Consider the following 24,896-nt stretch of genomic DNA (forward strand, 5'->3'; position numbering starts at 1 on the left):
CACTCCCACCCCCCCCCCCCCAATGTCACCGCAGGGCAGCATCTGGGCACCTCGAGCCCCTATAGGCCACGTTGCAATTTCACCGCCTGCACATTAGATGGCTGATCTCCGAGTGGGGATCAAACTCTAGTGTGATCTTCCGAAATCTACCGGACTACAGCTCTGTATGTTAGAAAAACAGCAGTGCACAGAGGGAGATAACAATCAAAAGCCAACCACGAAACATCAGACGCCATACTTGTTTTACTGCCAATGCCCAACTTTCAGCTCAGCAGGTTTGGAGTCTCGCGCCCACAAATCATTGTGTAATCCACAAGCCAAAAGTCCTGAATTACCACAATTTGTTTGAACAATGTCTGTTGGACATCTGTGAGGAAGAGCGTTATAGCTCATCGGATTCCTCCAGTATAAATAAATGCACAGGTACACTTATTCATGGTCACGATGAGGAAACCACACCATTATTATCCACTTCAAAATCTGGATTTATTTCCATAAAGCTGCACAAGCGCCACCGCAAACCCTATACAACACGTGCCCCTCAGATCACAATCACGTTACCTTTCATCACTCAAATCCTACTTACATTGGTTATTAAATTATACATATATGTAAATGCCACCAGTATCATAATTATAAATGTAATCAAATAATGGATTACAGCCACCTTTGTAGAACAGCGGAGCTCAGCTGTCTGAACACGAGTTCAAATCCTTGGCAGGGTTGACAGCCTCATTATCATTCAAGCAAACCCGGGGGAGTGGGGGGGGTTAAATAGCATTGTAATTGCGCATTTCGTAATTAATTTGATAGACAATGAAATCAGTATTTTACATTGTTGTTGTAATCGTAAATATAACCGACCCTAGGTCTGCCAAAAAAACAGCGGCTGTCCCCCTGTAGGCAGACTGATCAATGCAAAAAAAAGATCGAATTTCCACGCAATGGCGACCACTTAATGCGAGGTCAGATTCACATTTCGGCAGGAAACACCATTTAAGCCATTTTTGGTGGGAATTGTCTGCAACCTGCGTGCAATCATTTTCCACCAAGCGGAACATTCCAATTCAGGGTTGCTCGGAAATTAATAACGAGCGGTTGCCAACGGCCGCTAAAACTTAAGAGGCAAACTGGGTAGGGGAGGGGGCATGCCGTTGAATTTTTAGACATTCTAGCTCCGAGATGGTGGTTAGCTGTGCCAGGCAGTGAGTAGCCACCACACGGAGGGTGGTACAGACTCCCTTGGCCAACGAATGCGCCCTACACACACACAACAGAGCCTCAGCGCCGCTTGCCAAATGTCACACTTCACGCTGCTCCTAATATTCATCACCGTATCAACACAGTGATGCGACTGTGAAGTAGGCCCCCTGCTCCACCACACCGGGTACCGTGAGCGGAGAGCGATGGCACCAGTTGTGGTGGTTTGATGCGGGAGTTTTGATGTGCGTTGTGAAACAATCGGCTGCAAAGCACGGACAACTTTGCTTTGCACTGAAAAGACATTGGTGGGAAAAACCGAGCTCATCAGCCTCAATCTCTCCGCAGCCTAGTGCTATGAATGTCATAACACTGCCTTGCGCGTTCGGCCCACCCTCTGGATGAGATAGCTGGCGAGTTTGCCTACTATATGCTCCTGGTTGTTGCATTTTGAGCACGGATATGCGACGGGGGTCTGCAGTAGCCGCTTTGTAGACAAGAGATACTCATTCGATTATGTGTCCTGTGAAGAGTGCCCTTTGAACTTAACGTTGATACAATTAACAAACACTGGTGGTAAAAGTTTTCAATTTGAAAGAACTTAAGTGTATACATGTTTTCCACTATTTTAATCCCCATTGTTACACCATGAGAAGCCATGTGATAATATTGCAAGCCATGTGATAAGATTACAAGGCACGGACCCAACATAAGACGGCGCAAAAAAAATGTATCTTTATAGGATTGGTTTTTGGCATTAAAATCATGCAATCGAGTATGTTAAACTTTAGCCTCCACAGCTTAAGTTGTACAAATTAAGTGAAATAAAAAATAAAGTGCAGTCATTATTGGTGACTGGGCTTAGACAATGCATTTGCAACATGCCTTACACACCTAGTTTAATCACCAGTGACAGGAACTAGGGCATTTTAAACCAGGATGTCAGCGCTGCTGACTTGGGGCCCTGACAGTCAATTAGCCTTTTGAGCAATCCAGCCATCTTAAATGAAGCACTTTTAAATATATATCTTCTTTTATCAAACACTTGCAAACATTGGCAGTGATCATGAAACTCAATATCATATTGTTTACAAACTGTGGTGAATGGGAAAGCCACATGTTGCCAACTGGGAAAACATTTTCAAAATAATTACACTTGGCAGTTGAGATCTGAACCACAAATATGCTCACTTGTGTTGGAGTAATAAATGAAAATCACAACCCAAGTAGGGAACATGTAAAGACGAAGCAAATCGCTCATCGTTGCCAATGCGTGATGTCACAAATCAGTCACGTTACTTACAAGGTTATCTCAACAGTTGGAATGAATCGACTTTTATCAAGTTTCGGTTTTTGGTGAAAAAGCACACCAAAGTAGTCGCACATGTTCGGCGCAATTCAAGCGTTGTTAAAATCCTTGGCAAGTCCAAAGTAACTTGCTTCCAACTCGACCGCAGATGGAACAACTTTCTTGTAAAGCTTCCCGAGTGAGTTGAGTTTATTTGCGGTGAAGCCTATTAAGCTAAGCTGCTGTTTTTTTCAAAGGTCACTCGGACAAGGGTAATATCGCCGAGTGAAGTTCACGGGTAAAACTTTGCTTCACGATTAAGGATTTGCTTTTTCTTTTTCACTGCCTGACAAAGCAAAAACTGAAATGGACATATAAATTAATTTAGCGTTACACAAAACAACAAAAAAATGATCGGTCACAATATAAGCACGAGAGGGATGCAAGGTTAAGTTTCGGGATTAGTAAGGAAAACTAAGGGGGGGGGGGGGTTCATGAGGAAATTAGATACTTGACTGATTATTTCCCCTCATTAAGATTTAAATAACAAATATTCAGCTCCCACCTAATCCATTGCTGGATGGTGGGCCTTCCGACCTCTTGTCGATTGTGGGGACATCTTTGAATTTACATAAACAAAGTAACAAAACATTAACTAATTCCCGCAGCACTGACACCATTGCTCACAAAGCCATACGCAGCTGCTTTGTTGAAACGAAGATATTCATAAGGGCGACCAAGCGATTGTAAAGTGCAACTAAGCTCCTCGTCTCATATTGCCAATAACATAGGGGGGGAAAAATACAAATGCAAAAACAGGTGATGGCATTAAGCCCAGTTCATAGACAGCGATTTTCATAGAATGACGCGGGATTTTTTTTCTTCTAAAGTCTCGCCCATTCTAAACCGCAATGAACTATTAACTGTCGAGCAAATCATTTTGGGGAGTCTAGAGAGACATTTGATAACACGGGAGCACACGTGAGATGATAACACTTACTTGAGTGAATCAGATCCATGCCACTGGTGGGACATCAAGTCATATATAATGTCAAATCAAATCTCTGGGGCCCTTGAACAAAACCAATGACAAGCCTTGCTGTTATCAATCAAATAACTTAAGACGACACAGAGCAGCGACAAAGCATGTGCCACCGAGACCATCGCACAATGATGTGACGCCAACGTTACACTGGACTATTTTGAGTGATGGTGCAATCATGGAAGGGCTCTGTCGATGTGGTGAGGTCATATCTTGCTCAACACCCCACCACCAAATGTTGATTCATTAATTTCAGCAAGATTGACATCAGTGTGTCAAAGGAAGTCGCATCACGTCGCGTCACGCCGTTATCTTATGTTTCTCTAGGCTCGCCGAGATCCTTCCGGTTGCGATCGGAGTTAATAGCCGGATTGAACGAGCAACCCCGTTTGGGATAAAACAAAAAAAAAAACGCTCAGACCAGAAATTACAAGCGATATAATCATCGCTCGCGACACCGACACGAGCATAATCTACACTCGAGGAGCGACAAACTGACTCCACGCTAACTGCTGGGTAGTTGGGAATTAACAATTTAGATTAGAGGAATCATATATATACTCTATGTTATGATATAAAAAAATAATTCAAAATATAAAACAAACGCAACTTGAGATTTAATCTACATCGTTACTGTGCTGAAAGTATTTTTCAACAACAAAACAGCAACACTGGTGGTTATTATTATTTTTTTGCAATAAAACGCTTTTCTTCTTCTCTTTTTCTTCTTCTTCACTTGAATTGTTTTGTCGAGTTCACAAAGGACCACTGGCAAATGCAGCACCAGAAAAAAAGACTTTCTCCAACAAAGTCACCCTATTTCAATGGCAGCTCTCAGGCTTCAGGTGGACAATCCAAAATCGAGTCACCAAAATATAGGACGCATCACCTCTTTCTCCTCTCCCTCAATTCCCACCCTCTGATCACTCATGCACGAGCACGCGTGTTTGTCTGTGGCACTTACCGTGTGTGTGTTCCTCGGAGTGCACCCAACCTGGCACAAGTGCCGTCACCGCCACTTAGTGGGGAATGGGGGCTATTGTTTGTTCACCTTTGCACGCCAAGTCTTATGTAGTGAGAAAGTTGTCGCAAAACTTGAATGCGTCTAATCAACTTTTTTTTTTAAGATCGACACACTTTTATAGATTATGCTAAAGTTGCTTCAGTGAGTTTATAAAAAAAAACATGTAATACGACTGGACTATTTAATCCATCTCTTAAGGCCCATCAGCCAAAAAAGGTTTAAGCAGATTGTCAGTAAACATACCACTGAAATAGGGTTAACATAATCTACTACGACTCCTTTGTTAACTTTCAGGATCCCCACGGGGCAGCTGTGATCTCCTGGGCCTGTAACACTTTGGGAGGTCATAGCTGCCGTCGATAGCTAGGTTTGCTGAGCCTTGTAAAAACCCAACAAAAGCGCTCTGGCCTCTCCTTGGCAGTTAATAGCTGGCTATGGCTCACCGAGAACCCCTTATACAGGTAAAAGGCATCCGCGTTTACATTTATGTAGAGGGCCTAACCTGTACTTGAACGTCTGTTGGTTAAAGGTGAAAAGTCAGAGTAATCCTCACAATGTATTTATCATTTAAGACCAATTTCAGAATCCTTTAGTTTCCAAAAAAATATATTTGACTGAGGCTATTTTGACATCCAATCTATACAACAACAAAAATCTGCTACCTTTTAAATAGTTGATAACATTTTCAGTGTCAACTTCCAGATAAAAAAATAAACAGGGGGTGTGGGGGGGGGTTAGTTTGAAACGGAGCAGATGGACAAAGAAGCTGTCGGGCATCATGGCGCGATTCCCAGAGGATCGCAAATGCAGTCTCGGCAAACAGGGCTGAGCCAGGGCATTCGGTGCCAGCCCACGATGGCGAGGTACGGCGGTGCCGGGTTCATCTCACAGCAGGTACGTTTTGATGACGGCCTGGATGGGGCTGCGGCACACGGGGCAAGGCTTATTACGGCGCTTCAGCTTCTTGGCGCACATGTAGCACGTCACCAGGTGGCCCGTCTTTCCGTGCACGATGGTGCAGCTCCTGGGCTCGTGCTGGCAGATGATGCACATATCCAGCAGCGTGCACGCGTTGTTGGCGCCGCCCGAGCCGCTTCTGCCGTCGTTCTGGTAGGCGGAGCTCGCGGAAGCCGAGGAAGCGGCAGAAACGACGTCGGCGGGCTGCAGCGCCTCCGATTTTGACGACTTCTTCATTTTGCCATCGTCGTCAACGTCCTCCTCGTATTCGTCTTCTTCCGGTTCCTGTTCGTCCTCCGAGCCGCAGCGTAATGTGTGCGTCGCCGCTCCCGATGGGCCCCGCATCCCCGCTTCCTCCTCCTTCTCATACTCCTTCTCATACACCTTCTCATACACCTTCTCATACTCATCGTCCTCATCGTCCTCATTGGCCGCTTTCTTGCTCCTCCTGCCGTCAATCTCGTCGTGGCCGTCGTCCGAATCGATGTCTCGTGCGAGCGCTTCCTCCAAGAGGGCGGTAGCGATGCCCGGCATAGTGAAGACGCCCCTCGGGGCAGCGGGCGACCCCATCGTTGTCGGCAACGTTGTTGTCGTCGTCGTGGTCGTGTGCTGCTGCTGCTGTTGCTGTTGCTCCTGTTGCTGCTGCTGCTGCTGGGCAGCGTCAGGAAGCCAGTCCTTACGGAGGCACCAGCATCGCTGGCAATAGCCGTGCATCGGGTGGTTGGTCTCCGAGCACTCGGTGCAGCGCCACCCATCCTGCGTGCGAGAAGCAGGGGCGGCGAGCGATGCGCGTCAACGTTCTGTTATTTCATATTCCACAATTAGTGTTTTTTGAATGACATTTTGCATAACATTTTTCAGATGGTATGTATTTAACAGGACTGAAGCCGATGGGTAGCTTCACCGCAAAAGGCGATTGCATAGTCGCAAAGTTATTTTTGCTCCGATTTGAGTCTCAAAGTTTTGGTAAATTCTCATGACTACCTTTGCCAGTATTCAATAGGGCAAGTCTCAAACAGCAAAACAACTTAATCATATATTTTCGTTCATATTGGATCATTTTTTAAGAGAGTTATACTCCTTACAAAAGTTTAATTTTGTGGCCAAGCGCCGGGGGTTGTGTGCGGGCTGTTTGACAAGAGGTGGAAGCAGCTTCATTAATGGGAAGGACATTAAATTGACTTTCAGTCATTCCACCACAGTGATTGCCATACCTTTGAATTATTCACCGCAGTGATATCACTAAAGGTTCTTCAGGACATATGCCGAGGCACACATCTACGTTAAAACAATTGCAGTATTTATATTCCGCTTTTTGTCTTGCTTTAATTTAAACAGATATTCCCATAGACATTATTTCTTGCAACATTTTTCAGTCTGTCTCGTAAATAGCTTCATAGCCTCCCTACGAGTCGAGAAACCAAAAATGGCACAAGAATGCTGATTTTAAAGTGACTATCTGGAACCCTTTAACAGCAACTGCCCCACAATAAGATTAACTCAAATCCAAGTCGATGAAACGAGTGCAAATTTCCAGCCAGTCAACACTGGTTGTCCTATGGCTGTCTGAGCCTCCCGTACGGGAATGTGGTATTTACCACACTTGCTCTGGGCCACAAATAAATAAGCCCCGCCACGATGCTCATCTGGGCACTTTGAGCAGAGTCTACGGTTATTTACATCGTTTGAGTCTAGTTCCGACTACCATGTTGCATGTATAGCCCTATTGCCAACCCACTCCGGGATGTGGGCCTCTCATGCCCGTGTAGGGCGTGAGGGTTATTTGACTCTACTTCACCACGCTGGTCAGTGCGGGTTTAAGGGAAGTTGTGCATTTTATACTAATCATAATTTTGGGGCCGTAAGCCTGAAACACCCAGTTGTGGGGCAGAAAGGTAATGCCTGCTGTCGAGACTTTTTTCTTCCTCATCTGTCGAGATGAAATGCGTAGCACTTTGTTGAAAGCCAACAGCGCTCGCTGTACTGAATGTACCTGCAGAATGTGGAATTTCTCACATTGATTACCAGTTGATATGAACACTGCCCCGATTGAGCACGCAAACTCTATTGGTCGGATTCATTTGCTGGTCAATGTTCCTCTCCTTTGAAATTTTTTTTGCGAGAACGTGCCTTCACCTGCGTCATCAACAATGGGTCAAACCACCCAGGCAATGTTTTGAAACATTACTTGCGCAAGCGACGACAAGGACGTTCACTTGCAAATTTATCAAGTGCCAAAGAAAATGTTACACCACAAATGCTTTTTTTCAGTGGGCACAACGGTTTCTAAACGGTGTGAAAAGATGTCTGTGGGGATATCTTTGAACTTACTTCTAAAACTAATCACCAATGACACTGTACAGCAGTGTTTCCCCAAGTTCAGTCCTCGCAGCCCCTTACAGTACAGCTTTCAGTGATCACCAACCGTCAGGTCCACGAATGAAGCGTGTGCAGTGGCTTAATTTGAAAGAAGAGATTGGTAATTATGGACGTAAAAGGGGTGAAGACATAAATCGGGGTTTTCCTGCAGATAATTTTATGCTGGAAACAAAGTCAATGTCAAAGTGTCTCCAAGCTCAATGAAGCACAGGGTGATTTGTGTTTGAGCCAGTGGTGAAAATTCCAAAATCCAATGCCATGGGTCAGTCCATCAAAATGACATCCACCCATTTAAAATTAACTGTCTATAAATGTGTAGTTTTCAGTAAGGAACACTTTTAATAATTTGGCTTATAGTCATTTTAGTAAGGAATTAAGACAGTCTGCAGCATGCAATATATGGATGGATTCTAAGACATCCTTCACCACGCTGGCCAGTGCGGGTTGGTATGGAGGAAGGCCAAGACATCACTCATCACCGATGTTGGCTGCCGCGAAGATTCGAACTCGGGTAAACGGGTTCAATACAAAATGTACGTAAACGCACAGGTTTAACAGTTACGGACATACTAAAAACAACAGAAATATTGTTACCTCTTCTGGAAACTCTGCGTCCGATGACTCGTTATAGGAGGACTGGGAGTCAGAATAAATCACGGTCACGTCGTAAACCTTTGGGTGCACAAAGAAAGGGAAACAATAAAAGTGAAAACAGTACCCAGGCGATGCCGAGACTTGCCCAACTGTGCCATTCTCCCCCCCCCCCCCCCCCCCACTTTGGACACGCAAAACACAATAACCGACTTTTGTAAAGGGGGGAAAAAAATTAAGCAAAACCACATGTACGCAAACACAAAGAAACCTACAGCGCGTGCTGCAATACTCCCACACATGGTCTTGCCAGAGGCGCAATCTCTTCCTGATTAAGCCTAAGTTTTCCTGCCACTCTCGTAAAAAAAAAAAATCCCAATTGCATTGAAACACATATCATTATCTACATATATCTTTATTGCTTTCCAAAGTCCAGCTCTCAAAGCCATACCTGCACGCAGGCATTAGCCCTACCAGAAACATGTTTAATACAAAGAGGCCCTTTACTTTTTCAAGGTGGTTTATGTAAATTGTATTGTGTGTGTGGTATCCACGAACGTTGGGATAGCAGTAGCTACTGCTTAGAAAAATATTTATTTAAATTTCAACTTAGTTTCCTTCCAATAGTATACCAGTGTGGTATCATGAGAGATGAAGTCACTTTTCGGATATCTCGCGGACCATCTGTGGCGAGTGATATCGGAAACATATCCTGGGCAACCCCCCCCCCCTCACTTTGGCAGCAGATACCAACTAGTGTGGTGAGGTTTAAAAGTTTATTTTGTTTAACCAAGTGACAATTCAAGAGACAAGGATAACCGCATTTGCAAGAGTGACCTGGAACATTAGTCTGCCAGTAGGGTGTGATGATTGCTGCTATCCGTGATCCCAACCCAGCAAAGTGCCGTGTAATTTAAAAACTTGCCAAATTTGGACCCCGAAGTAAAAACATTTTCGTGAAGTATGGTCAATGGACCGCCACGTAGGACATGACGTGGGGAAGCCCCCTCTTCAAGTAGTGGATAGACCAAGGGTTGCAAAATATTGTGAAATTACAAGGAAATGCAGTTCACCGTTCAAATTCAAGAGCAAAGAGGAAATTCTCATCGTAGCTGGTGGCCAAAGCCAATGGCGAAAAAACGCCACGGTCCTATGGTGGGTTATCTTTGAAAAGAAACATAGTTTGCAATATTATTATTATTCAGGTTTATTCGGGCATGTTTTGCGCTCACGACATGTTTTTTTGTGTAAAAAAAATGTCATGAGCTGCTAGGATTGCCGCAAAGCTGTTTACAAAATGAGCCGAGACTCCTTTCTGCTCACTGTCACCACCAAGCCCATACTTTGGGGAGGAGTGGGTGTGAGGGCACAATTGTTTGAAAAGAAACCATCAAATCTGTTCTCGCTGAACCAGTTCCAACAGTCTGGAACAAAAAAACAGTCTGTAAAAATAAAATTGAATGTGTTGACTTTTTAGGTATCTTTATTAAATTCAGAAAAACGCTTATCCCCTACTTCAATTTATACGGAAAACAGAGACAACCCCAATAATTTGCATGGCCTCAGGAAAGAAGCTTATGATACAGACTCAAAAGGAGAGTACAGATAACCCCATATTTGATGCCGTAGCACATTGTGAAGAAACATCAGTGCAATGGTGTGTGACAGGAGGATTTTGACATCAAGGGTAAAGTATATAATGCAGTAACAAAGCCAGAATTACTCTACAGGTCTGTATGAGCCTTCTGTCACTGCACAAAAAGCAAGGGAGAAGACTACGTGCTCCATAGAAACGAGGATGATGAGACGGATCTCAGGGATCACCGTATTGAATCGGATCAGAAATTAAGAGACATGGAGTAAGGTGGTGGTTGCCCGTCTCAAACGAGATGAAAGTCAACTCAGATAGTGGCTACCACATGTCACAAGAAGAGGAGAGGGGGGTGGAGGAATAGATGATAAACATGGAAGCACCACAGCGTTAATAAGACGTGAACCAGGACTTAAATGACTGCATGGAATAGATGTGGAGATGGCCCAATTGTCAGTAAGCGAGCGATATCTGAACCAGTCCTTGGCCAATTTAACCAAATAATAATTAAGTCATGATCTCGTATAGGAGTGCAACCCTTTCTGCTGGAGAATGTCCAACAAAGCGACTATTACAGAGCTAGCTCTGGGATCCCTTCAAGTGACCTCCATTCCACACAGTAGGGGGGGGGGGGGTAGCACTTTTCTACCCGTTCTGTCACCGAGACACGTTCGTCACATGAGTGACAAAAATATTTGAATTTCTCAAGAGCTGGAATTTGTCCAAATTAAATGCACAACGAAAATGTAATGTTTTTTGTGCAGTCGTTGATGACTAGGTTAAGGCCATCAACTCACTTCACTTGAGTACCTGGTTTTATTTACAAGCGACTGCCTGGATTCAAACCCAGGATTCTCAACGGTGTCAGCTTAGTGCTCAAGATTTATGAGCCACCTGGCCACCACCAAGTTTATCATACAGACCCAACACAAACTCAAGGCTTCAACACTAACACACAGCCTCAACACTAACCCCACAGCCTCAACACTAACCCACAGTCTCAACACTAACCCCACAGCCTCAACACTAACTCACAGATTCAATACTAACCCACAGCCTCCACACCGACCCACATTTTTTGGTTTCGTGTGATATTTTTATGGCCGTTTGTGAATCGACGCGAGACCTCATCGTCAGACGAGCGCTCCCCGCTCTCGCCGTCCTCGCCCTCCCCGTCGTAGTCCTCGCTGTGGATGGACTCCACCTCGAACTCCACGCTGAACTGGTCCGAGTTGGACTCATCCAGGAACCACAGGTCATCACTCGAGTCCGTGACCACTGCCGTCTCATAGCCCTGGGCACAGCAGAGGATGGCGGAACAGAAACCATATATAGACAAGTTTGCTTGTGTAAAATAATGTAAAGATATTCCCATAAGAAAATAGATAATTTGTACTGCTTGCCAACCAAGGCTGAGGATATTAGCTCTGCCTGTCGTTCTTGTCTCGTAGGGGGTCACGATGACTATCTTTAAGGGTTGTATTTTTGTTCATAGTTAACGCTGCTGTGAGAGACTCGCCTAATATATATAAAAAACAGACAAATTAATCAAAGTAAGACAAACAGAAATAAAACAGCACTTTCAGCCAAGGTGATGACATCACACACCACGTGCGTGTTTCTCTTCCCCGTGACATCATGCGCCATGTGACATAATCTCGTGCAACTCGGAATGTAATATTATCTTGGCTAATTATATACTTCCGAGGGTAAAAATACATTTGAAGTGTTGTGAAAACCATGCATATGCAAGTGTTTTTGTTTGATAATTCAAAGTGCTGTTTAATGATGCATAAAGTTGACTTATTTATCTACTATATTAACCCATAATACGTAGATCTGTCCTGTTCTCCTGTGTGAACTGGTCATTTAAATGGCCACGACTCTCAGTTCCACTCATTGCGAGCATCAATTTGCGCTAACCGCTACACTACCGCTTCCCATACTACTAAACAAAGACAAAGATCCCCCGTATAGCCTTAACAGACTGTAGGGACAAGTGCTGTTAGCGAGCACCTATAAAGGCCGGCACGGCACATGAGGGGGTGGGTGACCAACACCATGCCCGACCGCCTTTGTCTCCCTAGTGGCGAAGTTTTTACATATTGTACCAGGCACTAATTTGAGGCTGAGACCACCTAGGGGAGGCCCAGGACCAGTTCAGATTAAATATCATCACTAGTGTTGGACGTGAGCGGGAATCGAACTCGGGTCGCCAGAATCGTAGCGCAGCGCACTAACCGCTACACTACCACTCCTCACATACGCCTAAACTCACTCACACACACACACGTGTGCGAGTGCGTACCCGTCGGCTACAGATGTCAGTGGACGAGGCGGTGCTGACACGGTCGAGCGTGTGTGGCAGGGAGCGCAGGAACCACCAGGGCACGCCCTGGTCATCATCGTTCCAGCACGGCGGCGCAGGGCTGGGCGCACGCGGACGCTTCGCTCCGCTATCCTCCTCCTCCGGGGACCCCGCTGCCACAACTCCGCTGCCTGCAACGCCCAAACACCCGCACAGCGACAGCAACAGCTTCACCCCACGCCCAATGCGCGAGGGTGAAAGGCGACGATGCGTACGACGAGGACAGTACACTGGACCAGTGGCGCAGCGATGTTGATATGGGCATGGGTGCAAGAATTTAAGTAGGGTCCTCTGTCCGCCTCGGCCCTTTCAGCTTGTGGGCCCCGGTGCAGGTGCACTGCCTGCGCACTTTATCGCGATGCCGCCGCACATTACTCTGCCCTCTACCCAAGTGCACATCATATAACAGCACGGTCTGCTGTAAGAGGGGCCCAGACACATCCAGTTCAACCTATCATTCCTGCGGGTACGATAAAACTAGCACCACCTTGTGGGAATTCAACAGTGGTCATCCGAGAAAGAGTGATCTTCCTATGGAGAAGACTTCCACTGTCATGAAAAAGTGCAATCCACACCAACAAACCGGGGCTCCCAAGCAGGAAGACGAGTGCGACCCCATTTATCCAGGATAGTGTCAGAGTACCAGGACTACATTTCAGGAGGGGCTTGCATTGAGACAGATAACCGTTTTGTTTAAAATGAGTCATGTTTTACATGTGGGAGAAAGCCAGCTGTACCCAGACAAAACCCATCATACATAATACTCAAGAGTCTGCACAAAGTTTCACCCCACCCAATTGCTCTACAACATCTCGCAGCCCAACAGGTTTGGAAGTCTCACAAACGTCTTGTCACATAGCCACCAACCCTGGCCCTTAAAGTGCGAGATCACATGCGCGCACTGCCGCCACCACCACACCCGGGCTAGCCGAGCAGCGTGAGCCGCTGAGCGAGTGCCATACCACACTCCGAGTCTCTCCTGCGCTTCGCTGCAACAGTTGTGGTCCCTGTCATGGGGGTGGAGGTGGAACCTCCATGAGGAGAATCGCCCTGCCTTACCGAGTCCACCACCAGGGCCACCTGGAGACAAGAAACAGAAAAAAAACATTTTATGACTGTTCGAATCAAGTTATGTGCATACCACAAACCGCCATGCATTTCACAAGTGGAAAGATTTTAACTGGTGCGCAGGAGGTCGTGGATTCAATCTCGACCCTAACGCCTGTTGTATATTTGGACTTTGCATGTTCTGCCCATGGTTGTGTGGAATTTTCTCCGGGTCCTCCGGTGTTTCCCTCAATGTATATAAACATGCTTTTAGAATATTTGGCTGCAATGCATTTTCACATAAGCCACTTTGTTGAGCTATCATTTGTGGTCAAGTCACTCCTGAAAGAGCGCTATATAGCTGTGAGCCTTACCTGGTAAAAAATAAAATAGTTTAGTTTTTAAATAGTTTACTTTAAGTGTATAACACTTTGCTGGAAGTTGTCTTCCGACCATTCCCTTCGTCGTCATCATCATCAGCCACTTTCTAGTCACTGTTGGATGAACGTCTCCACATACCATCACCATTCCTGATGGTCTTGCGATGCCACAATCCGTGCCGCTTCTTGCGTATGAGCTGATCTCAACGCTCCATCTCCAAGGTGGTGGCGTCCTCTCGGGTGTGTTTTCTCATTTGACTGCCATTCTGTCACCAGTCTCGTCCATCGGCCATGATCCCCTTCTAGTGACGTGTCCCTGCCTGAGCCCATTTACGCTTATTAACAGTCAATATCATGTCTCACGCTGGGTGGTGCTGTGGTTAGAGCACTCAACGCAAAAGTCTGTGCTGAAATTCTGATAGGGGGTTGATGCGCACAACCTTCTGGGGTTCATAAAATGAGTACCATTTGTGGAAAGGCAACAATGGTTGGTCACTGCTATAGCAATGTGAAATTCCTGGTAAAGGGTTACCAAATTGAGATGGGCACTGCCTAGTAGTACATGGTGACAATTTGAGGGCTTCCTACACATTAAATGCTCCACATGGCAGATATAATCATTTGAGTATTTGCATGCTTAAATGAGTGTCAAGCGATGCTCATCTCCATTGGCGGTCTTGGGCCCATGATAGAAACTTGACATTGCCATAGTTCATGTGTTAGCCATGCCGTATAATTACATCCCAGTGGTATTCAGTTTATCTACTCCACGACTAATTAGTTCAGTTGATCCCTGCTACATTTACAGTCCTTTGTTAATCCAGTGCTGGATGTATGAAGGCCTTCCCCCCACCATGTCAGTCATTGCGATGGTTTGACCATACTTCACCATGCTGGTCAGTACGGGTTAGTGAAATGGGGGGGGGGGGCGGCTCTGGACTGGTTTGGATATCACTCGCCACTGACGTTAGATGTGGCCAAGATCAGACTCTGGTAGTCTGGCTCGTAGTCTAGTGCACTAACCACTGCGGCACTACAAAATTATACTCACAGCATAGGTACATATGAAGTCAACTACAAATGTTGGTTATCATTCAAAATGCATAATTGAAAAAACTATGCTATAGTTGACCTGCTAATTTATACACTTCTTATATTTATAGAGCACCTTAGCAGAGACAGCTACAATAATGGAACCAGCAAATAGTTGTGCACACTGCGGTGTTACTTTAGGCAAAGCCATCATATAAGGTGCGACACTGAGCTATGTTCCCATGCATACTCCACTTAATAGTGTGGCACCAACGTGGGTCCAAGAACTATGCACACAAACACAATTGAATGAACTTGTACATGTTTGGGCAGAAGCTTTGACACCAATTAAGCGGAATGAAAAACTATTTTTTCTCAACAAAAATAATTCTTTAGAAATTTACAGACCAAAAATGGCCGTCAGCGAAACAATCTGGCGGATGTCTGGTGGTTTGTTTTGTGAAAAAATTGAAGTCAATTGTCCCCAGTTTTACAAAAGAGAAAGCGCATTTTTTTTTCCTCAGAATCGTTGACAAAATGACAAGAGCCCATTTTAAGACTATGGGCGAGCTCCTCACAGAAGACAGAGGCAGACGGGTGCCTGTTGTTCCCTCTATGTGGGCAAGCCGACTACGGTGCAGGACACAACACGCAGACACACGCCGTCTCACGCAAGCACACACACACACACTCACGCACGCAGCCTCCACGTGGCGCTGCCTCAGGGCATGGGTGGGGACGACCCTTTTCTCTATTGAGGGCCGAATAAAAACTTTCAAATACCTTTTGGCAGCGCTCAGACATTAATACGCATTTCAGTCACTTATGCCACTGCAAGAGGAGGTTCTTGTCGCGAAAGAAGTGCCTTGAGCAGGCTGACATTATAAATCCAGCTTTGCCGAGTGAAGAGCATTCCCCTCTCGCACCCGATTAGTGCGGCTTCCAAGTGGGAGACCTCACGTGGCTGCAGGCCCGCACGATACGAAGTCGTAGCGAGCCAAATGTTTCCCCACCCCTCGCCTACAGTCGACACGTGCTAGCGAACACGCACGTCTATTAGCTCGACGGGGCAACACACAGAAGCGGGTGAATTCTTTGCATCGTGTGGGCCAACCGATTCCCACGCTCGCACCAACCGCACGCACAAGCACACACACACAAACGCTCCAATGTGCTCGTACGCCACACCTAAATTTACCTGCTTGTTGTCCCCGTCGGCTGCCGCTAATGAGCTTTCCTTCACGGCTCCGTCGCCCACTCCCGTGTGATCTGCATTCCGCAAAACGACACCCACCAATACATTAGCACGGCGACAGCAAGCCATCGTCGCTCCGGGTGCCTTGTGCTGTCTGACAGGTGGTCATTTGGCTCATTAAAGCAAATGCCGAAAATTATTGAATTATTTTAATGCAGGCCAACAGTGAGTGGGAGGAAAATCATCAAGCGTGACGATGACGACAACTGCTGTCCAACCACGACCGAAGAGGCACTACGATAAAGTCACCCAGTCGGAATGAAGACGTGGACTACGACAATTTTTGTAATGTTAACAGACAGAAATGCACTGTGGAAGACCACAAATGTAAAACCCTGGCTAGCCAGACTAATAGCGGCGAGGGCTGGTCCGGCGAGCTGACAAGTCCAGTTTGGCCACAGTTGCAATCCTTGTAAAAGAACAATACGCTTGTGTATGTGCATATTTCATGAATTGCATATACTATACATCATGTGCGTGCATAATAGTTACGTACATTAGTGTTTGAAGTGTGCCTCAGTGAAGACAATAGAAAGTACTTACGGTCTGCATGCTGTACAGTACTCTAGTTTTTGTGCCCATTAATCCATGGGTACCCAGCTCCCCCTACCACCAACACCCATCCCCCCCGCTCCGTGATAGCCCCTTTCCCCATCACAAACTTATTGCAATCATCTCTTTGTTTTTTTCGGTAAAGTCACGTAGAAATAAGACAATAAAATAACATAATACTATACTAATACTATACGACGTTTCGATTGCAACACAAGCAATCTTCATCAGGTACAGAAGAGCTAAATTTAAGAGAGAAACACATAACCGCAGATATATATACAGACACCCAAATAGAGGGAATTAACAGATACACAAGGTGATACAAAGACGTAGGAGCACACTAAATCAAACAGAGTTTAGCAAAATTTAGAAACTATATAAAGCAACACAGACGGTCGGTCAAAACAAAATTAACGCATGGTCTGGTTGAATATGTTATTTCAAAGATTGCTAAATTATAAGTTAAGTGTGAAATCCAAGAGAGTGCTGGAAAACATACAGCATACACATATATCGACATCCAAGCATCACGGGTTAGCACAGATACATATGGGGAGAGACACGCACACAGAGTGAAGCAACCTCTCTGTGCCGTGGCCTTTTTTATTGCAATCAGTAAAGAACACACTTTGCATATAATACACGTGAAATTGCATAGTGCATTTTGTTATGCAGTATGTATTACATAGGATATTCTTAGGTAATATAAAAATTCTAAATAAATTCTAATTTAAAAAAATTATATAGATTTTTCAATTTCATTCGTAATCGGGGTTATTTGAATGAGCTGACCTCATCAGGCTAAGTGAGAAACCTGGCTAGCCAGGGACCAGCTAGCTGGGGTTTTACCGTATATGTACATGAAAACATTTAGTGAGTTCATGAATTTGGTGACCTAACAACAAAAATTCAATAACTCAGTGGACGACATTTTGATGGCTTCAGTCGACTCGACTGAAAGAGAATGGCTAAATGAAATCCAGTCTCAAAGACTAGATGGAAATTCCACAGGTTCTCGTCAACTAGACGAAGACAACGATGATCAACACTGACTGAATAAACACTGCATCTTATCTGACAAAAAAAGCAATGGGCCGGTCAATTGGACTGTTTGTCTGCTACTATAGCAGCGCCAGGTATAATAAGTAGTGTGCGTACTTCTAAGGCCAGTCCACACGCATAAATATTGACAGAGAAGACTACAAACTGACTTCATCAAGACCGTTGCTCTTTGATGTAACAAGCATGTGATTTAATAACCATCTCTGGTTCGCCAAACAAGCAATCTTTGCCTTCATTCTGCTGTCACTACCCCATTCAGTTGAGCCATTTGCCACCGAGACAGCAACTGCTGACCACGGACAGGCGTGGTGGTACACGCCTTTAAAGCAGCGCTTTGAAGGCGAAGTTGGTGGTTCACAAAACGATAATCGTGCTCTGCAAGACTCCTAACCTGCTTAGGCTATGAGGTGGTGAACCAAAACTGGGTTCATGACCCATCTGTACAGACCTTTGAGTTTCCGTTCCCTTGTAAATGCGTGGTTTTTTTTCGGGGTACTTACATTTCCACTTCCGTGCAAAATAATATCCCAAGGGCATTACCTCCTGAAATAGGTATTATTATTGTGATAAATGCAGATCAAATAAAACCTCGGTTAAATGCGCTTATAAGGGGAGCCCTGGCGCAACAAACTCATATCTGGCTAACCGTTAAAATTATTCATATAAATTTAATACATCTCTTGTCATGAAAACTCTAACCAGCGTAAAAAAATACAATAAAAATTAGTTTAAATACAATTACTCCACCCAAAACACTGAGATACACAATACATAAGTCAAAAAGAGGATATGATGGGGGGTAAACACTCCAATCAAATAAAGCATTGTTTAAAAAAAATCGTATTTTCCATTTTTCCCAAACCATTTTGCAATCTGCTTAAACGGAAAAGGCTTACTGACTTTCATCAGTAGTCTTATCCGCTGTCCACCAAAACAATGCCTTCTCTCTTAATCCTTCATCAATATCTGTGTAATGGGGAAATAAATGGGTATAATTGGGGGTGGATTTACTTTTTTATCCTATGCTGCTCTTACTGTCTTGTTATGACCTCACCCCCCTCAGCTCTCTGTACATCCGACAGCACCGAGACTTTATTAAGTCCGGAACCAAAGATCCATCTGTTCTTTGCTGCCAAAGAGCGATTCCGGAAAAACGTAAACTTCCTCCGCTAGACGTATCAACCGTGATCATGTCTCTTTGTTAATATATAATGTGGCAATTGTGGATGGTTCTTTTGCACATAAACCCCCTCGTGTCCTCACGTCAATTACCACTGACCCCCGTCGACTCGTAATAATCAATGGCGGCTAGAATTATGTCATTGTCTCTTTGGCGGGCGCAGTACTACCAAGCGTCACGCGCTGCCACGTCCCTTAAGCGGAACAGGAAGGGCGCGAGATAGTGAGGCCCGGCACAGGGCAACAGTGACGAGTGAGGAGCCCACCTTTGCGTTTGTCAGTCGCAGCTATAAAGAGTGCCTTTGCCAGGAGTGCACCCACCGATCCGCTGGAAGAGCTGCAGACACAGGAAAGATCTTTGATATAACGCTGGAGTTGAGAGGCACGACCCAACAACACAAGCGCACGAGGCGGCCAGGGGGCTCCTGCTTGTCACGCAGGGGGCTCATTCATGACGGGCGTGTCGGAGCCATGGAGTCAGCACCGCTGAGATCCTGGGTGTTGGAATCCAGGCTCCCGGTCGGTCCAGTGTTTAAACGGGATTCTCAAGTCTAGCGAGTGGATGGTCTCAACCTGGTCACCAATGACCACAAACAAAAATCATCATGTTAAATTAGATTTTTCACCGTTTGCAACTCCAACTGAGGGTTAATGTGCATGTTCGTCCGATAGTCAATAATTGATTGCAAGCTACTGAACAACCATTTCACACACATGCTGGTTTACATATGAAACCGATTATAACACTTTCTGTAAACAATGAGAGTTTATTTTATTTAACCAGGTGAGAACTCAATAGTCCGGGATTAGTTTCATATGCAAGGGTGACCTGGATAACCAAGCTGCCAAAACCAAATCAAATAACGTGAAATACAGCAATCAAATAGAAATCAGAGAAAAAACAGTGTCATATGAGAAATGGGAAAAATATGGCAGATATAAACCAATGTTCAATAATACACTCTTTTGTAGTATGTTGGCTCAGCCATATTTTGAAACCGATCATAGTACAATTACAATTAAGTTACGGAATTGTTTTACAGGGTATGTGTGAAATGAACATTTTAAATTAGCACAAGCTGTAGCACAAACAATATTAACAATGCAAAGGTAGATTTTATACGGCAAATTGGAAAAGTTGTGACCATTAGATCAGTTCTCCCATCACACCTTGCACATCATGTGACAGGACCGATCCAGTGGTTACAACAGTGCCCTTTGCTGTCTATAGGTCATCTGTTGTACATATTATTGTAACCCTTGGGTCGCAAACTCCTTGACACAGCGGTCTTTCTCACCTTGGCTCTTTGAGGGAGAAGCTCTCCACACCGAACACCTCCCCCAGAGGGTCACCCTTGCAGTGCACGATGTGCTGCCTCTGCTTGTCGTAGAGTTGCTTCGTCTTGATGTACTGGCCAAGGTGATGTATGACCTGCGCAGGATACCTCCGTCAAATGAGAAGCCTCCTCCAAGATGGGTTATCTCTCAATATAGTAGACCATAGTGACCATGCCAGTGCACCAAGCGAGCAGTGCTGATAGTCTAGGTTAGAGCTCTGAATTGTCAATGACTTGGGCACTGACCTGGATCATTCCAGGGTAAATCTTTCTGCAGATGACACGATACTGATTACTGCTGGCCGCTCTCCGGATGACGTCATTGTTAAGCTCCAGGGTGATTTCAACAAACTACATCAGCTAGTTGCTCTTAAACTAGTCCTGAATACCTCCAAAACCAAGGTGCTATGCTTCTCACCAGGACTAAAGCAGGAAGATATTTTTGCCAAATTACATTCCTTAAATAATTAACAAATAGAGCAAGTCAAGATTTATAAGTATCTTGGGGTCATCCTGGATTCAAAACTGAATTTTGAAGATCATATTGTTTATATTGGTAAAAAACCAAAAATAAAAATTGGTTTTCTGTATCGATACAAGCACTGCTTCCCCCCTATGTTTCGTTTGGAATTGATAAAAGCTACCATACTGCCTCTACTTGTTTACTGTGACATCGTGTATAAATCAGCCCCAAGTACTGTACACTGAAGAAGCTTGATTCCATTTATCACTCGGCCTGAAGATTTGCATTAAACTGCCCATATAGGACTCACCACTGTGATCTCTACATTGGGTCAAACTTAACTTCTCTTAATGATCGACGGCTTGTGCATCAGATCTTATTTATTCACGATGCACTTACAAAAAAATCCGCAGACTACCTGCTGGACCTCCTCTGTTTCAAAGAACAAATTTGACCTAAGGTCTTCGCTCATTTACCAGCTTCACATTCCCTATTGCCGTACAAATACTGGAGGAAGAGCCTCTGCTATTGATGCCCCCAGGGTCTGGAATGCTATTGCCAATAAACTCCAACTTGAATCACTACCTATGAGATCTTCACTTAACACTGCTATAGAGGAGTTGTACACCCCTAGCTGCCACTGCTATTCAGTGGCCTAAAATAAAATGTCTCGTTCCGGATGACCGCTGTATTTTGATTTAGTGTGCTGACCTTAAAGGTGCATTTAAAAATGTGATACTCCGACTGATGCTCCTGCTGTTGTGGAGTGACTAATGCAGCCAGCCATGGCTGCAGGGTTTCGTGTTACTTGTTGTTTGTCGTTTCTTGTGAAAATTCGGTCACAGTCCCTATGATCACTGTTACATTGCTTTTATGGCTTTATTTTGGTGATTTCGAAAAGTTTTTTGGTTTGGTCATGTTTATTTGTTGTAGTACGGAGTTAGACTGATGGCCTAAACCTAAGTTGTCTTGTGGTTGTTGTTGTTTGACTTGCATCCCACTGGGCTTTTTGCACACAGCGTTGGTGTATGGTGCTTTTTCTGGAATATTTTGCTGTTTTTTCCTCGATTTTCTGTTTGCTCAGTCACATAGTCACTTTAAGATGGTTTCTTGTTCATGTTTTATTTTGTTGCGGTTGCCCCCGATTAAAGAGCCGAATGGCTCACAGGGCTATAACAAATAAATGAAACTGAAAACTCTGCTCTTCGATTGTCAAAAGTGCCTCCCCGCTCAAACAGGTATGGGGTGATGCTCAACTCTGCTGAATTGCCAGTGGTGCGAATTCCCCATTTATATGGCAGGGGTGTTTTTTTATATAGGACAACTTTGATTTTCCACGCAGTAATAGATTGTGATGGAGCACTGAGGCAGACGTATCAAGATCCTGGGTACAGGCCCTGAGCCTGGGTGGCTAGCTTCTCAGCAAGCACATAACGGCTGAGTAATGAGAACAGAGCCACCAATGCTGAGATCTGGGTTCAAGCAATTGAGCAGGGTGTGTCTCTGACTCTCAAGGGACTTATAATAACCATGTCTGAGCATGCAGTCTATAACCATGGGTTACAATCTGGGTTCCAGCCACCCATGATTTAAAAAGTTTGTTAATGGCTTCTCAAAATACCATAAAACATTTTTTTTAACTTAATTCAGCCTAACCCATATCTGCAGACTAAAACTTGTAAATATGTTTTATGATTGACTTGCGGCAAACCACTTTACAGGGCACGAAAGAAGGTGCCTTGCCAAGTGTTGGGTCAAACAGACACACTGCATTGAAGTTACTCCAGAAATAATACTGTGCATCATCTTCCAGAGCTGTTGCCCGACACCATGTGCTATGCCACAGGGCTGTGATAATTCATGAATGTTTTTTTGTGACTCATGACAGGCCTCCGTCACGACTAGCTAACTCCCATCATCAGAACTACATGTAGCTGTCCCGCTGAAACACAGAACATGTATCTTCCTCTTTATTTTCTTGCACAGCTTGGCTTTACAACTCCCTACATCTGTCTTGCAAGCCTCGTATTTTCTGTCTAATTTACGGCCCTTTACGATGACAGAACTTAACTAGATTAAGGCCTCTACCACACCATTCCAGTCATGGTGTTTGTGCGACCATACTTGGTCACACTGGTCAGTGTGAGTTGGTGATGGGGAGTGGTGTGGGCGCAAGGCCAGCCAAGATATGTCATCCGCCATTGATGTTAGCCATTGCCCGGGACTCGAACTGAGGTTGCCGAGTTCAGAGCACAGTCAACAAACCACTGTAATAATACACATCCTCATATAAGCTGACTCAAGATCTTTATCTAAAACCTAGTTTCTTTGTTGAACACCACTTTTGTTTGACAAGTATTATAATAAAACGCCAATTTGCCATATAATTGGATGTTCATCAATATTTTAGAAAATGTAATGAAACAAAAAGCGTAATGAGTAATGAAAACTATTTAAAAACTTGGGGCCAACAAAATGCAAAGATATGTAAAGTTGTTTTAAATGATGAGGCTTTTATTTTCTTACCAAATTTTTGTGATACTTTTGTATGCCATTTGCAAAACGATAGACATCGCTTGATTTTGTAAAACCATGTCCATGGCTTCTGGGGGTCACCAAATAGATGCCATTTGTACCTCCCGAAAAAGTGTGTTGAACAATAAGCGGCGCTGTTCTTGATGGATTGCACCTTCTCCGCAGGCACAATTAGGCAACTCCTTAATGACCCCACCCCCTTTAATGGAGGAGGGGAGGGAGGAGCAGCACTTCCCATTTTGTTGTTCCACTCAGTTAAAAGCCGGTGTCGCTGTGAATAGGCGAGGTCAATGAAATAGATATTCCTTCGTGAGAAGTCAACAACAGCAACGCTGCCCATGAAAATGAGTTGGGCCTCAATACTCGTCTGAACGGACACTTTTGGCTCGACGAGGGCATTCAAATTTGACAGCGAGTTCTCAAACGAGTGGCAAACGTCGCAGTGTTCATCAACGTGGTTTTTTTTTTCGTTTTAGCAGAATCGGCACGATTTTCGGCAATGCCAGGCAAGCGGCGGCATACCGCGCATGCCTCGGGACAGGCGTCGCGAGTGTTGGCATTTCACCTGCTGCACCGTGAACGTGTCGCTTTTCGCACCAACAGACTGCAAGAGACGCAGTAGTAGAGGCACAGGCCTTACCTGCAGAACAGACAAGACACAATCATTACGTTACTCTCGTATTCAAATCACCCTCAAAGAAATTTTGCACAAATCATAATTGTGCACACTTTTTAGCTTGCTGGATTGTTACAGAAGAGACGCACTCACGCCAAAAACACGCACCTCCGACAGTTGGCTAAGTACAGTGCGAAAGAAGCTCAACACACACGTGCGCAGACATACAAAGCAAAGGGACACAAACAGCAAACACACAGACATGAGGCATTGCAGGTGGGCAACCCCCTCAATGCACGCATGCTGTGCAAAGCTTAGGTTTATTTTACTGTTGTCTGCAAGTGGAGTGTCACATGCAAGCCTCAACATGCCCGGCGGCTCTCATAGACAGAGCCAGCTGTTCTATCCCTAAGACCAATTCCACAGCCTGCAGCCAGTCTTCCTCTCTTACCAGAGACACAGAGCACGTGCTGTCTAGCATCACATATCTACACTGCTCAGTAAGCCATCCGAGCAACATGCGAGCGGTGCACAAATTCCTCGTTTCCACGTCACAATGAACACCACATTTTAACCAGACTGTTCCCAGGCCATTCTCGTGCTGCTCAGGTCTCATGATATTCAAAGCAGGCCCATAACATCATAAACATTCCAGAACCATGATAATACGTACTACCAGGGCCGACCGGCCATCAAGCGGCCACCAAATACAATGGGACAATCACACAGAAATTCACTTGAAATCTTGATTTTAATTACACAGCCTAGCTAAACCAATTTACATCCCCCTCCCACCCCTGGGTGCATCAGCCGCATCAAGCAACCTTCGTGCAACAAAGCGCTGCTTTTTTCGCTCAGGTGGTGAACACAAAGTGCAGTATAGTGCAAGTCTTGTAAAGTCCTCAGAAACTGATCAGAGACTCACAAGTGGAATAAGCACAAACCTAGGCAAGGTCACAAAGACATTTTGCATGTGTGCATGCCCTAGCCGACAA

General features: G+C 44.9%; 1 protein-coding gene across 3 annotated transcripts in view; it reads right to left on the reverse strand.

The window, feature by feature from the left end:
- Positions 1–472: 472 nt before the first annotated feature.
- The window catches only part of MDM2 (MDM2 proto-oncogene), a 38,869-nt gene continuing 14,445 nt past the window's right edge, over positions 473–24,896 (reverse strand). For all 3 annotated transcript variants that reach the window (XM_032971463.2, XM_032971455.2, XM_032971472.2), the window contains exons 3-11: positions 23,851–23,925; positions 20,249–20,382; positions 19,217–19,287; positions 16,098–16,168; positions 13,403–13,520; positions 12,381–12,571; positions 11,199–11,366; positions 8,485–8,562; positions 473–6,267 (exon numbers count right to left, since the gene is read on the reverse strand). In XM_032971463.2, coding sequence (XP_032827354.2) covers positions 5,440–6,267; positions 8,485–8,562; positions 11,199–11,366; positions 12,381–12,571; positions 13,403–13,520; positions 16,098–16,168; positions 19,217–19,287; positions 20,249–20,382; positions 23,851–23,925 — 1,734 coding nt within the window. In that variant the 3' untranslated portion in view covers positions 473–5,439. The remainder of the gene's footprint in view (positions 6,268–8,484; positions 8,563–11,198; positions 11,367–12,380; positions 12,572–13,402; positions 13,521–16,097; positions 16,169–19,216; positions 19,288–20,248; positions 20,383–23,850; positions 23,926–24,896) is intronic.

The sequence above is a fragment of the Petromyzon marinus genome, chromosome 3 (assembly GCF_048934315.1).
Source record: "Petromyzon marinus isolate PM22_M1 ecotype Great Lakes invasive population chromosome 3, UKy_Petmar_22M1.pri1.0, whole genome shotgun sequence".
NCBI lineage: Eukaryota > Metazoa > Chordata > Hyperoartia > Petromyzontiformes > Petromyzontidae > Petromyzon > Petromyzon marinus.